This window comes from Ylistrum balloti, unplaced genomic scaffold, assembly GCF_031769215.1.
Source record: "Ylistrum balloti isolate Yb309-2 unplaced genomic scaffold, AGI_CSIRO_Ybal_v1 Utg370936, whole genome shotgun sequence".
Classification (NCBI taxonomy): domain Eukaryota; kingdom Metazoa; phylum Mollusca; class Bivalvia; order Pectinida; family Pectinidae; genus Ylistrum; species Ylistrum balloti.
The window spans coordinates 38,541-53,860 of NW_026782529.1; the positions used below are offsets into that span (position 1 = coordinate 38,541).

General features: G+C 32.3%; 1 protein-coding gene across 1 annotated transcript in view; it reads left to right on the plus strand.

The window, feature by feature from the left end:
* Positions 1-3,415, plus strand: part of LOC132559570 (uncharacterized) — a 29,767-nt gene extending 26,352 nt beyond the window's left edge. Inside the window, exons 14-16 of the mRNA XM_060224201.1 lie at positions 815-1,365; positions 2,093-2,310; positions 3,328-3,415. Coding sequence (XP_060080184.1) covers positions 815-1,365; positions 2,093-2,310; positions 3,328-3,415 — 857 coding nt within the window. The remainder of the gene's footprint in view (positions 1-814; positions 1,366-2,092; positions 2,311-3,327) is intronic.
* Positions 3,416-15,320: the final 11,905 nt, after the last annotated feature.

Here is a 15,320-nt window from a genome sequence, read left to right on the forward strand (position 1 = left end):
TACATTTGCAACATTTTCAAGGTCATTAGTATAAGTGAGATTGGTTGTTCTGATTTTCAGATTAGAAAATGATACAGAAATCACTGAATTTTTTTCTGTGAGTTTGATGAAATCTGTCATATTGAATACTAATACATAGCAGATACAATGGCTAGTAGACTTTTGATGTCTAGTTGATATAAACAGGTACATTTTCTATTTGATATAAACAGAAACATTTTCGACTTGATATAAACAGGTACATCATTTTCGACTTGATATAAACAGGTACATCATTTTCTAGTTGATATTAACAGGTGCATCATTTTCTAGTTGATATTAACAGGTGCATCATTTTCTAGTTGATATAAAAACAGGTATATTTTCTAGTTGATATAAACAGGTACATCATTTTCGACTTGATATAAACAGGTACATCATTTTCTAGTTGATATTAACAGGTGCATCATTTTCTAGTTGATATAAAAACAGGTATATTTTCTAGTTGATATAAACAGGTGCATTATTTTCTAGTTGTTATAAACAGAAACATTTTCGACTTGATATAAACAAGTACATCATTTTCGACTTGATATAAACAGGTACATCATTTTCGACTTGATATAAACAGGTGCATCATTTTTCAGTTGATATAAAAACAGGTATATTTTCTAGTTGATATAAACAGGTGCATCATTTTCTTGTTGATATTAACAGGTACCTCATTTTTTGTTGAAATTTGAAAATTCAGTCTGATAAGGTATAAGTCAAAAGTAAGATTTTATTCTTATATTCATTTCATAAAATTTTATTCTTATATTTATTTCATGAACAGGAAAAGTCCCCAAGCTTCCAGTTCCAATCATTAGTATATCCAAACAGATAGCTGATGTTTGTAAAATGTATGCTGACAAAACCACAACAAGGAAAACACTGTATGTCTGCTCGGATGACATAGTAGCAGTACGTAGTTTGAGGGATATATTTGACAAGAAATTTATCAAAAGTGATGAGGAATCAATGGCCGACAGGAAAGATCAGACAGCTGACCAGAGAGGTCAGACTACACCTGATGTGAGTGGACATCCCCAAGGGGCAGTTAAAGAGGTTGTGGAAGACTGTTGTATCTGTATTGACACCATCACAAAACCTAAGAAATTATCCTGTGGCCACGCATTCTGTACAGACTGTATTGATCAGCAGTTTAAATACAAACCCGCTTGTCCCCAGTGTGGGGCTGTACATGGGAAGATCATGGGGGACCAGCCAACAGGGACAATGACTACGCAAACCATGAAGTCATATGGAAGCCAAAAGTCCTTGCCTGGTTACAGTGGATGTGGTGTTATCAACATCATTTATAGCTTCCCTAGTGGAATACAGGGAGTAAGTATGTTGTGGGATATTGAAAAATAATGCTAACTCAATCCTAGATTAATATAGTAACTTTACTATTTGTAATTTTTTTTCAGTATGCACAAGAATAAATTCTAGACTTGTTGACAACCTCGATACTACAGGAGTTATGCTCACTATTGCTTCCTGCACATCCTGAAATATTTCATGTTAAAATTGTACAAAAGTACAAAAAAAAAGTACAAGCAGAGTAATTTGATTGGTATTGAGTGGGTCACAGGTGAAAAAAACTGAACAATCAGAGACTGAAAAATCTGACCAATCACAGGCTGATAAAACTGACCAATCACAGGCTGATAAAACTGACCAATCACAGACTGATAAAACTGACCAATCACAGACTGATATGCCCCTTTTTTAAGATTACAAAAGAGGAACACTCAACTTCAAGCCATTACAATATACCGTTATGTGACCATGAGTTCAGTTTGATGTACATCAAAGGATCAGACTAGTCTTTTCGACAAGGTGTTGCACATGGAATCTTCAATTTTGGCATGATGTGTTCTAAGGTTGCAGAAAGTGAATGTAATCATAACCCATGGAGTATCAACAAAAGATTTTTTGTTAGTTCAAAAAAAAATCTCTGTTTATTTTGAATAAGAACTTATAATACTTTTCAGTAATGAATCCCATTACGTTGACTTGATGAAGAATTTCAGGTATTTTCTGACAGCCTCTTTTTCTGTGTTTTTAGCCTGACCACCCCACGCCTGGTAAACACTACCAGGGTATTACCAGATGTGCTTATCTCCCAGACAACGAGAAAGGCCGTCTTGTGGCAAAACTGTTAAAGATAGCTTTTGACAGGAAGTTAGTTTTTACTATTGGAAGGTCAAGGACAAGTGGTTACGATGGTGTCGTTACCTGGAATGATGTTCACCACAAAACCAGAAAGGAAGGTGGTCCTCAGGCGTAAGTATTGATAATCAAGAAACTGGTTCATCAACTTTCTTGCTTTTCATCAGAATCACAGCACAGAAGAGTTCTACCCTGTCTAACACAAGTAATCTTTACAATGTTTAGCCTTAATCCATCCAATAATGGTGGACTGTTCAAATCACTTTACTCTCTAATATTCATTGTCCATCATTAAACAGTTCTTGTTTCGATATTTCTTGAGAAGCACTGAACAGATCTTTCTCAGATTTCATGTTGGTTCCCTTTGGTTCCTATTTGTGCAGTTTTGATTTTGGAACTGATCAGAAATGCAAAATGGCCGCCAGGTGGTCATCTTAGATTTTGGTCAAAGAAAACTTGTTATTACTATTTTACAGGAAGTCCTTGTTGGAACTTACTCAAATTTACTATGTAGATTCCACATGGTTCCTAATAATTTTGGGACTGATCTGAAAAAAAACTAAATGGCATACAGACAGCTTTACTGTATTTTGACTGCAAAAGGTTGCCATGGCTACTGCTGGATGAATTCTTCTCAGATTTAAGATACAGGTTCTCCGTAGCCCAAAGTTACACCCTTTTGACTTTGGGATAGGTTTGTAAGGAGAAGCAGTTTACAGTTGGCCATGTTGAATTTTGACAATTAAGTTTGTTATTGCTATTCTTGAAAAATGCTGGATGGATCTTTCTGTCAGATTTCGTATATAGGTTCCTCTTCTTACCTAGTTGTGCCTTCTGGATTTTTGGGTTGATGAGAGAAACAGAATTGCTGCCTAGCAACCATCCGTAATTTGTCAAAGATAATTTTTGCTATTCCTAAAGAGAAATTCTTAAATTTCATATATTTTTCATATATTTGTATAACTAACAGAAAATAAGAGAAGAGAAGGGAAAATTCAAGTTTTAAACAGCATATATTGGAGATCCGTGTTGGCAGTCAAGGTCCTGCTATAGAGATCTCTTGTTAGCGTAATAGATTGTATGTTTTTCATTCATCAACTTATTTCTATGTTTCAATGTTGTTTGTTTAAGGTTTGCGTACCCAGACCCTACTTATCTGGACCGAGTTCTGGATGAGTTGAAGGTCAAAGGAGTCACAGAGGAATCCCTTCATGAGTAAAATGTTTTGCACTGATCATTTAATGAGTCACACAGGAACAAACTCATCTTTAACTCGGAGAGCTGTCAAGGTGCCATAACTTGACTGAGTCAATTATCAAGATTTTCCAAAACACTGCTGCTGGACGAAGTCTAAGAGAAAATAGATTGTTGAAGTACAATGCACTCACAATAATCTGGAGGCAGATAGATTGGAAAACTCACAATCGAGATGGAAATGTTAGAGCTCAGATTTCCGTAATGTTCATGAATCTGAAAATTATAATCTTGCTTCCGAAAATGCTTTATGGGGGCAGAGGAAACTCTAATTCTGGTTTCGGAAATACTTCATTAGGTTGGAAGAAATGCTAATTCTAATACCAGTAGTATTTCATGAGAACGGTATGGAGTTTCAATAGCCATCAGGACACTTTTTGCAATCATTTTAAAAAAATTGGTTGTGTTCAGTCACCCATGCCATAAGTGTACAACAAACCCCTAGATGCTGTATGTAGTCATAGCAACCATAGCATCACCGCAGAAGTTCACTCGTAGAATTCATATCTTGGGTTAAGAATACTACTATACCTGTTAAAATGAATTAGTTGGAAACAGATAGTCTAGGTCTGGTCTCGATTTCAAACAGTTGCTGATTAATTCTGAATTATTGAATATTTACACATGGCAAGTTGTACATATGGAGAGAGATGTTATTACTGTTCATCATATATTTTGTATCTTTTTAACATTTGATAGTTACCAAGATAATGTTAAACACAATTGTTCATGAGATAAAACATAGAACAACTTGCAATTAACACTTGATATATAAATATGTATAAACCATATTGATAAAAGTAAAATTGATTAATTATGATAGACCCATTGCCCCTCCATACTTCCACATATTTTAAAAGTATGTGAACTGAAAGGAAATATATAGATGTTTCAGTTTATATGTCACCATATTATGTTGATTTTAAATCAGTTAAGTCTCCTTCAGCTAAATGTAGGATATTTTTCATCATTAAATGATTTACTTGATTATAAAAAAAGAAAAAATCCAGTTGAGAACAAATTGTCCTCTTCATCAGGTCAGCATTCAAATTGTGTCAAAACACACTTAATTACACTGTATGCAAAACACGTTCAGAAAGGACAACAGCTTTCACTTTGGAAGCTTTAATGTATGTTTGATAATCTATGGAAGTAAAACATAATTAGACAATGAAAGACATTTTTAATACCTGCATTCAAATTAAATAATATGAAGACATCCTAAAAATAACTAACAGCATACTGAGGACTTTTAATCAAGGGAGATAACTCTGGTTAGGTTGTAATCTTGGTTATTTTTGCCTGAAACGAAAGTATTGAGGAGTCATTGTGTACCCATCTGACCTTTGACTCAAATGAGTCAACATTCTATTGTACGTGTAACTGGAGGAGTCATATCAAATCTTGCAATATCATCATGAAGTATTTTGTTTTGAATTGTAATATGATAGCTTGTATGTAACCACATTTTATAACAGGCCTACTGTAAATTCATCCAGCAATAAGCCCATGTCTGGTAATAAGCCCACCTGCTTATTTTGCAGTTTTAGTAAGAATGCTAACAAAGGCTACATCATTATCACATGACAAGCCCACCACCTGACTTATGTCGGAGTTATGTGTTTGCACCTGGACTTATCAAAGAATACATATGATATACATGTCAGTCTTGATTGATTTGTATTTGTGTTAAGAATCATTTACAGTTTGAGATTTATTTCCTAGAAATATTACTATAGTCACATAACACAGAAATCATATTTAGGGGATTAAATTGCAATTTATAGCCATGTGAAATATGATTGTGGTGATCGCAGTGTTGAATAGAATATGTATATTTGTATAGATTTGTTATTAATCAGTGACATTATTATCATCTTTACAATTAATCATTATTTTTATGGTAGTCATGCCAATATATTTAATATTTTCCTTCTGTTATAAAAACCATTTGCCCTACGAACACATATTTAGTTATAATGAATTTTTTTTTATTATTTTTTTCTAGTTAAAATCTTACCATGTATAATGGTTTTCAAAGTTAGCATTATGTTGGGTTTAATTCTTCTGATATCTTTTCAGGTTTTGAAACCTTTCTTACTTTTTCACAAGATTTCTTGAGAGAACATAAGGTAAAATACAAACTTTCAAATAATGTTCCAACAAATTTTTACTTCAAAGTTTGCAATTAAATATTCACATATGAAAGGAGAGTTAAAGTTGCTCTTAAGTTCATGAAAAATTATCAAAGAACAATCTGTTATTTATTTTACCTAAAATAACCAGAGAGATATGATTTTATGTTTTTGTACACTGACAAACAAAAATATGTCTATTTTACCATTTTTTGAATTTTTTTGTGCTAATTCATTATGATATCACACATGGCATCGTCAATGATTATTTGTTTACTTATTCATTTCACGAGCTTCACTGAATTACTTGGGTAGTGTGAAAAAAAAAAAAAAAAAAATTCTATTTTTCCAACAGTTCGATGACAGTGTTATAGCATTGTGAATGAGTGACAAGCCTGAAGTGTCAATATTCATGCACTGTTGTAGACAAAATGACATCTTTTATCATCAACATGTGTTTATCTATGTTTAGTTTTCAGAAATTTAATTGCCTTTTGATTGGTCTTAAAATGTTCAGGGGAACTTATCTGAATTCCATTTACCTTTGCCTGTATTTCTATTTTTATCAATAATTTTGTGTTTTATCCTGTGACCTTTCCCATGTAAAAGCTATTTTGGATAACGGTATTTTACTCATACAATATACCTGGGTGTGTTTTTGCATTGGTTGTGTCAGTCAGAAATCCGTTGTGATGTCATATACGGCCATACTGTCACTGTTTGATTTTGTCCTGCACAAATTTTGTTTAAAAATCTGTTGAAATTTAATTTTTCTGAGCGTTTAGATAAAACATACCTTAGATGAGGTTTTATTTATGAAACTCATCACAAAGTTTCAATTCTGCTAGCTAAGAAAAGCAAAAATAAAACTTCTAAGGCTTGTTTGATTGAGTCTAAATATCTAGACTTACCACATTACTGCGATGTTTTTCAATCAATATGCTGACAATAACTATGTAATACTTTTGCATATAGTACTTATAACTCATTGTGACGGATGGCTTAATGAACTGAAGTCGTACACTCACAGGTTCCTTCATGACATAACGGTGAAGATCTGTAGATTTCGAGCTGAAATTTCTTCAACTTTGACATGAAAATGTCCATTTTTACGATATTGGCCTGAATAATTTATCGTCTCATAAATGGATCTATATTAAGATTTGCATCCGTTTGAAAAGTTATTTATGAAACTTATTACAAATTCTTCATATCAGAACCACAGTTGAACCTTGTTGTCTCAAACTGGTATAAATTGAAGACCTTGTTTAATACGAAGTATTTTGTCCATCCCGGCCAAGCTTTTCACCAAGTATTGGATCTCGTTGAAATCAAATCCTTGGATGACTCAAAAGTTTTTTTAACCGACTCTGAAATAACAAAGTTCAACTGTATTTGCCTTGGAATAAGTTTAATAAGTCATTTATCAAATTGAAACTTGTGTTTCCATTCAATTCAAGATGGATTATACATAAATGGTATTTATATCATACAAAGTTATGTATGCTGCACTATCACACAGCTGTGATATTTAGATAAGAGAGTTGTATCATACATTACCATTTTTAACCCTGTTTTATCCTACAAACTGATAGAATTAGTACATATAGTTCTATCATTATGATTGTACCTTTCATTTTTGTTACATTAAGTACAATAAATTTACAAACAAACATGATAATATAATTTTACACTTAATTATGTCAAGTATAGATAATGTATACCTACATACATACTTATGTTTTGTTTGTTATTTTATTGCACAAAGTACTAAGAGGTACATGTATATATAGATTTAAGTGTATCAATTTAAAATTTACCATGTTTTTCTGGCCTTGTCGGCTATCTCTAACAGGATACTGTTATGTATTTGGTATAAAGGTCACTGTCATACCATTGTTTCTCTCAGTAATTCTTTTTTTTCTTTTTTTTTGGCAATGATTTTAGATACGATACTGGTTGAGTTGTAAAAAGCATAAAGCATGTATCATTTTAATTTCCATGTAGACTGTTCACTGGCCACAATATTTCCATCAGCTGACCGACTTTTCAACACAAGGTGTATGATTTGTTCCATATGCCAGGCAGCTAGTATCTTTAGCTACAACAGGTCTTGCTGTGCTGTCATTTTTTAAACTTAGGCAAGATACTTTATCTAAATTTTTCTTGATGCATATTGTGGGCCTCCCTCAAGATGATCAGTGGTTTTGCCACCAACTAATATCAGGAGAGCTAACCTCATAATAACCGTTCACCCATTATAAATCAAGCCGATATACAAAATTTTAGAATCAACATCTTATGTGGTGTATTTGGTAACCCAGATGTGACTGAATGCTTGTCATTACCCCATTTTTGATTTTTATTTGAGTGTTGGCCCCGTGAGGAAGGCCCAGGGTTCTCTCTGATGGCCAAGACAAACCATAGTCTCTAAACATGGTAGTAAACCCTCTGCTTACTTTTTAGTATTATTAAAGTGTAACAACGTGTTTGCCATTTGTCAGTATAATGTGACAAGATGGTGTGCTGGGGGCCTTTGATTGTATATTTCAGTGTGCTAACACTATAGATTCATTTTCAGTTTCATAGTAAGAGGCCTACAAGGATATCACAGCCTCTCAAAAATATGTGATCTCACCTTGCATTCCTAGAGAGGTTGTACTTACAAAAGCATAGTTGTTGAGAGCACATTGAACAATACAAACCAAACATAGCCAACAGACGCATTGGTCAGAGATTATGTGTGGTAAGCTAGGTGTTGCTATCTATCACTGCAATACTTGATATTTCTAACTCAGTGTTAAAATGAAAATTGACAATGCTTTGTGGATCAGAGAACACCACAAAAGTGACACATGATTTTAAATCAACACATAATTACAACATTAATTAAAAATTTACACAGTTTTTCCTAATAACATAACAAACACCTGTGAATTAATAATGTTCTGTATGATGATGATTCATTTAATTAAATTTCTTGTTTTAGAATATTATTTTTTGCTTTGTATGTTTAATAAATCAAATGTGGTATACATACTGAATTTGGTGACCACACGTTTGCTACTTAACGTCTACAAGTCAACTTCAGCACCAAACATAAAACCCATTTCCATCTTGTCATCTTGGAGAAGTATATATTGATGTAGTCTGGATATTGCTAGCTTCTCTGATTTGTTATATCTGTATGACATTATGATAGAGACATTTGTAACCAGATTTGTAATATGCAGGGTAAAGAAAGGAGAAATTGCTGTCAGGATTACCAACAGAGATTGATCTGGTTGGTTAAGAACAATATGAATTAGAAAATTTGCAGTACTTTCCAATTTTGTTTTTGAACTGTATGTTTCACATTGAACTTTGTGGAATTTGAATCACTTATAAATTTTTTTTTATGTCGAAAGAATGTGACCTACAGTTTACAAAATTTCTATCAGAATTACTTTCTATACTCCATTCTATACTATTTAAGACTTCAAGACTGATATATTTCAGAGACAAAGATTTTTCTCAGCATTTTCATAAAACGCAAAGATTATTTATCATTATAAAATATTTTAATTTCCACTGGAGTTGAGCTCAATGAAATTTCAAAATTTAGCCTGTTTCATTTGTCCATGAATTTGACCACCAGATTTTAACATTGATCTGAACATATGAACATAATATCCTTTATAGGTTCTGTAAGGGGAGATAACCCTTATACATTATTGATGCTTAAATAAAAGTAATGAAATTTGCTCCAGATTTACAGAATATAAATTGATAATGATAATTGTTAAATATATAATGATTATTGAATTTATTAAAATATGACATTTTTGTCAAATTTTTAGAAGAACAGATTTGTTTTTCACATTTTGATATCTAAATGAAACCTTTCAAATGTTGTCACCTAAAACAAAATAGTAAGCAATTATGAAGATTTTAACATTCCGCTGCCTGAGATGTTACAGAACTGTTTTATGACTATGTTCTTGTTGCCACTGATACAAAGAAGGCTTACAACTAACTCTGTGACAATTTAAAGTTAGCTATTGTCCAGTTTGGAGAAAAAACACAGAAATCAGTAAAGATGTTACTCTTTAAGCTAACTGAATTTTCATAATATCTATATATTTATTGACGAAATCAATTGTTACAATTAAATTATGTTGTTTTGTAATTTTCATTTTAAATGTGCTGCATAATTGTATTTTGCTTGAGCAAAACTCATTTGAACATTCTCTAATTCAAAATGCCGCAGTATATTTTTCAACAGTCCGTAAGACTTGCACAAGTTCATGTAACTGCAGGCTTGGATTTGTACAAATCATTAAACACTTGAATACACATTGTCTTAACTGAAGTATAAGCATTGAACTGTGCTTTAGCCCATTTCATGGCTGATGAATTCAGTTGCTCTTGAGACAAACTTCATAAACTGCAAAGCAAGATCCAAGGCTTAATCAACCATATACATGTGTACATATATAAACAACTGTTTGATGGAATTTTTCTTGTTTCTTGCCTATAACTTTTAGATATTGAATTGTAGTGTACCAGTGGGTTTTCTTACAGGTGTATGTGTTTTCATATTTAGTTGATAATGAACCATTGTATAATGACAATGTTACATTATTGTTGTAAAGTTTGGTTTTCAATGGTCAACATTAATCATGTTGAATTTAGATTTTATCATTAATCATTGTAAGGATTTGGAAAAGTTAAATCATTTATATACGTTAACACGGAAATTTTTGTGGGTAAATTTACACTAAATACGCTGAAGTCATTCGTCCAGGTAAATTTCCTGTCTCTATTGCCAGTGGAAATCGCAAAATCAATCCCCGGAAAAAATAATTATGACAACAGTATTTAAATGATATCTGATACTGCCCCAAACACCTTACCTTGTTCAATTGTTTTGTTTTCACCTGAAACCATCGACTATAATCATTTTATTTATCAACTAGGAGTACATTTTTCAACCTTAAATTCAATATACATTTAGATCTTAGCCTGTACAACACAAATCAAAGATTTGGATTTCTTTGATCCATTTTAGGCAGATTTCAAATATTGCCGACCCCTTGATAAATTTTTATGCTCTCCCTTCACCACTTTGTCCATTCATCCATCTGTTTGTCCATATGTCATAATTTTGTCTGGAGCATAACACAAACACTATAAGAAGTATCAACATGAAGTGTCATAGGTAGATAGATCTCAGCAAGTAGGAGGGCCGTGCACCAATACCATCATTCTCTTTTTCATAATTTAGGAGTTATTGCCCCTTGTTACTTTTCATACTTTAATTTTGTTCAGAGCATTACACTAAAACAATAAGAAGTATCAAAAAATGAGACTTCATCAGTAGATAGATCTCAACAAGGAGAAGTGCAGGGCACCAGAGCCATCATTCTCTTTTTCATAATTTAGGAGTTATTGCCCTTTGTTATTTTTCATATTTTAAATTTGTCAAGAGCGTTACACTACATAAACATGATACTTCCTAAGTGGATAGATCTCAAGAGAAGGTGGGCAGACAAGAATCATAAATTTCTCATTGCCCTTTGTTGTTTTTCATACTTAAATTTTGTCCCATTTGGGGAGCATAACCTGTCTCTGACGGCCCTTGTTCTTGTATATTCACTTCATAGTTTGCACTTATTTTCAATGTGTATCATTACGATTTAATATAATGAGCAAGTTTAATTCTCATTAAACCAGTTTCTTTCTCTTAGAAATTTATTCATTTGATACCAAGTCATTTTGGAATAGTGTGATACATGAATTTGATTGTACAGGAAAGCAACATTTCTTGATATGATATACTCATAATGGCAATATATATCAGTTAATCTAGATCTATTTCAGCTTCATACAGTTTGATCAGACTTTCATCAGCTAGCCCGATACTATGCAATCATACATTTTTCATGGAGTTCAATTTTCGTGGTTTATTAAAAATCCCTATTTTCTGGAAACATGATTTCCTAGATAAGGTTGATAAATAAACTAATAATGCTTTCTGTGTGTGTGAATTCGTGGATTGAGAGTATTCACAAAATCAATGAAAATAAATCTTCCACAAAAATTAAGGACTTTACAGTAAATTGGCAGTTAGAGAAAAGTTTTTGAAAACTGTATTTTCGTCTTTGAATATGTACAATGCATATTTTGATATTGTTACCATTGATGAATTCATAATATCATATCGCTTTCATTTTAGCATATTTAAAGGATAATATCATTTTGTTACTTTGTGTCAACATCATATCCAGCTTAATTTCTTCAGAGGAGATTTTAAAGTTTCAGATCGTAAGGAACAACATTTGGAACTTCTGTTAGAAAATACATATTAAAAAAAAGTTTTATCTCTCAGACAAAACCTCAGTTACTAACAAGTTTTCCTGTTATAATATTGATAGCAATAAGGAAAAATTTTTAAAAATTAAATGAAATATGCTACAGTTAATTTGAAGCTAGGGTGTTTTTAGACTAAAATTGCTGGACTAATGCATAAACTTGGTTTTGATTTACAAAATGAGGTCATGATTAATATCAAGTACTAAGTTTGAAATAGTTTACACCTTATATAAAATGAGGTCGCTGTGTTAATATGCATGTAATTTAAATATTTCACATCATGTGTAAAGAAATGCTGATAAAGTTAACATAATCTTACGTCTTTGGCTGGTTTCCATATATGTTTTAAATCAAAAAGTGTTCAGAAGTATGGAATAAAGATATACATCTGCTTTCTTTCATGCAGCGCTCTCCCCTTTTTAGTGATGCGTTTCCACTTTTTAAGTTAATCATTTAAATAAAAGCTTGTGAAATCAACTGCTTCACTGTAGTTTTTATATAAACATATGATATCTAGATATACTGCCATTTTGTTGATTTATTTTGGCGCTCCGACAGAAGGACAAACTTTGTCGTTGTGCCTACAAGAATTATCATCTTTTCTTAGTAACAAAACAAAAATGTGCCAAGATTTATCTTGAAATAAGGAAACAATTGACGTTGCTAATTTGCAGGGCAGATAAATTACCTCATTTTTTTTAATTTGCACATAAGGATAGACTTCGAACCACAAATTATCGTCTTTTGTCTGTGACAGGACAAAGATAATTGTTTTTCACAAGGAAAAGGCGTTAAATAGCACGTTTCAATTTTTTGTTATTTCTCATCAAGTTGTGGTGTCTTTTCATAGTCTTGCTGTGGAAAGACAATAATTAAGAGAGTGTGAGAAGACAAAAATATCGTTCTGTCGAGGTGATAAAATGAAGCAATGAAATGGCAACGAGGAGCCACCATATTTTAACGAGTTCGGCTCCTCGTCACTTTCATTTAAACAACGTAGTGAAATCTACTCATACAGTTTTTTTTACTAGTTTCGTATGCAACTAGATTCTGGTTCACAGTCTGTAACACCTTCCTTATTGTTCTCTTCAATAGTGTAACCTAGTTTACATTTCACCACACAGGCACTATAAAATTAGTCATTTGTTAATTTTTTTTTCTTTTTTGAAATTCTGATTGAGATCAAAACCGATCAAAAATGATAAATAATGTGATTTTGATTACATTGTGTCAACAGGAAAATTACATTCTGGTTGATTTCTATCAGTTTACAAGAGAATTATATAAAGTTTGATTTGGTAGATTATTTCAATAGATTCGTGTGTGTATGTATTTGTTCACATAACTGAAGGATTAGCGATATATTTTGAAACTTCATCAAATGCTTGTACACACAGGCGACAAAGAATTAAGAGGTTTGTCAAAAGGAAAAGAAAATTCAAAATGACTAAAAATCAAGTTACATATTTTTGTTGGCAATTTAAGATCTCGTGTCTATATTGTTGTTATAAAAATTCAAACGTACATTGTTTTCATTTATAAAATACTTGAAATTATAAAATGATACAATTAGGTACACTTCTTAACCATTATGTCACACACACACACACACATATATATATATATATATATATATATATATATATATAATATGTTTAGTTATTTGTTGAGTTCATTAATATATATATATACATATATATAGAAACCTTTGTGAGTGTTATCGTGTTCTCAAAATAAATGACCTTTTCTATGATCCAAGATTGCGGCTACATACATTGTATGTGATAATAAGGCCTGGAATAAACTTACATCAATATTTTGGTCTGAATCACTAGACATTACAAAGTGTACACGATCACGAACGAACTAACTAAGAATACACGTGCTGTTATTTTTTTTCACTTTTGAATTAAGATTCAGGATTTTATGAAATGGTTTATTCAATAAGCACCTTAGTCGAAATGTGTTTGAATCCTTCCTCTTGTGACCATAATATCATAATAACATAATAAAAAACGGTGGTTTGTGGACGACATGGTTTTATCAACGATTAATAAAACTTTGTGATGAAGTTGTTGAACATCTTAAATTAAGAAGCCGACATTTTTCAACATGGAAGAATTGAACTTCTATAAACGTTGGTAGGTCCGTACACACATGTTACAGTATATCATAGCTTGCATTTGTAGATCTGGTGAAGTTTCACGGATGAAAGATATTAAGAGTATTGCTGTTAGTATAATTAATGAGTTTGATTACTAATTAGATTTGTAATTCGTATAAAGTACTTTTGAAAATAAAGTGTCATCGCAATTATTTTCGTTGCTTTGAAATAAAGTGTCTTCGCAATTATTTTCGTTGCTTTGTTCCTTTGTAGATTTGAATACCAAAAGATTCTTGCAATTTCTTGATATATAAAATCATTCTAATCCCCCAGAGTAACTTCCCTTTGTGTGGCATAGCGATAAAATTTACATAAAACCTACATCGACCGCAGTAGTGTTCATCCGCGACACTCCAGAGGTTACGATCACTTTTGCTCTCTTCACTTGTGGATGTGCCACAAGTTTGATCCGAGGTCGCCAAAGGATAATATCAGCATGTGATTGGTTTGGGTCCCCCCCCCCCCCCGAGACCTGCTCTAAGCCAATCAAATTACTTCGCTCTTGCCTTCAATTTTGCCATCAACTGTACCAGGTGTGCAGTGATCGTAACTTCTGTAGTATCAAGGATGGAACTTGATTTGCTCACCATTACTTACATATAAAAGACAACAACATTAACTCTATCTAGACATTGTTCATTATTCATACTTTTATTCGCCAATCCATAATAAAAAATAAAGAACTTGATTCCGTGACATAATGCTAAATTTGGATCATTCAACTCAATAATACACCAAGGGAGATAATCAGAGTGAGGATTTCAATTTATCGTACACGAGGATCCCTTCATCGCGTAATTGTTTTAATTATTTTTCTTTTCCCCCACGAGCTGACCAACCATTTTTACACACCAATCGTATATGGGTGTTCACTGACGTCAAATCTCCGACTGAGCAATGACCTTGACCTTGACCTTGACCTAGTCAAAGAGTGTATAATAATATTTTTGAGGGTGACTTACCAGCTGACTTCCTCTTGTAAACATAATAGGGAAATTGATGAATAATGTTAAGAATGTTACGCTGCAGCACATTAAAGTATGATAATTGACATTTCAATTATATGTTTTAATAAAAACAATCTCTTAAAAGCTAGCCGTGAGAAATATCTCTGGATAAACCGTATCCGTCGTTTTAGAATTACTCCTGATAACCAGGAAATCATGACAAAGGGGACACAATGATTTGTCGAATAAAGAGAAACCCGCTCTCTTTTT